The sequence below is a fragment of the Sesamum indicum genome, linkage group LG15 (assembly GCF_000512975.1).
Source record: "Sesamum indicum cultivar Zhongzhi No. 13 linkage group LG15, S_indicum_v1.0, whole genome shotgun sequence".
NCBI classification, from domain to species: Eukaryota; Viridiplantae; Streptophyta; class Magnoliopsida; order Lamiales; family Pedaliaceae; genus Sesamum; species Sesamum indicum.
Window position 1 is genome coordinate 7,257,409 of NC_026159.1, and position 638 is coordinate 7,258,046.

The 638-nt window shown below is 34.2% G+C and overlaps 1 protein-coding gene across 1 annotated transcript in view; it reads right to left on the bottom strand.

The window, feature by feature from the left end:
- LOC105178151 (ribonuclease H2 subunit B) overlaps nucleotides 386-638 on the bottom strand; it is a gene marked incomplete in the record, with an annotated part of 4,677 nt that continues 4,424 nt past the window's right edge. Inside the window, 1 exon segment of the mRNA XM_020698985.1 lies at nucleotides 386-638. Coding sequence (XP_020554644.1) covers nucleotides 624-638 — 15 coding nt within the window.

A 638-nucleotide genomic window follows, 5' to 3' on the forward strand; every position in this document is an offset into this window, starting at 1 on the left:
AAGAGTGATGTAAATAAGTCAAACCCAAGAACAGGTAATTTAATAGGATACAAGCACCCCACTCAACAATAAAAAAAGCTGGAAATTTGCAACCAAACATAAGCATGAATACCCAATACACAGTCTGCTATCTGGTACACTTCGTATTATAGAGAACTTGAATTAAACTATCAATCATTAACAAGGGCTAGAGTACATATGCACACGAGGATATATAAATCAGATTTCTTTTTTTCTTATATAAAAACACCTATTGTAAACGAGTTGTGCACTACTGCGTACACGCCCCATGAGTAAATTTCTAACTTAAACTTCATCTCACATTTCTTCATAGCAAAGCTATGGAATGACAGTTAGGAGTACATAAGGTGCAATTTTTACACAGTTCAAATAAGATATATAAGTGGATATGGTACAACCCAAACTGTTATATGGTTCATGGCATGAACATACGATCCTGAAATTGCAAGAATAGCCCCACACAGATAATTATGTAGCTGATTCTAAAACAATTTTCTTACATTTTCCATGCAAATATTGATAGTAGACGATGCAGATGATGATGCTATCTTCTATCCTCCAGAGATGCCATTCTAAACGATTTTAATTCAGGATCAAAGCCTTTATCCTTTCTTTCT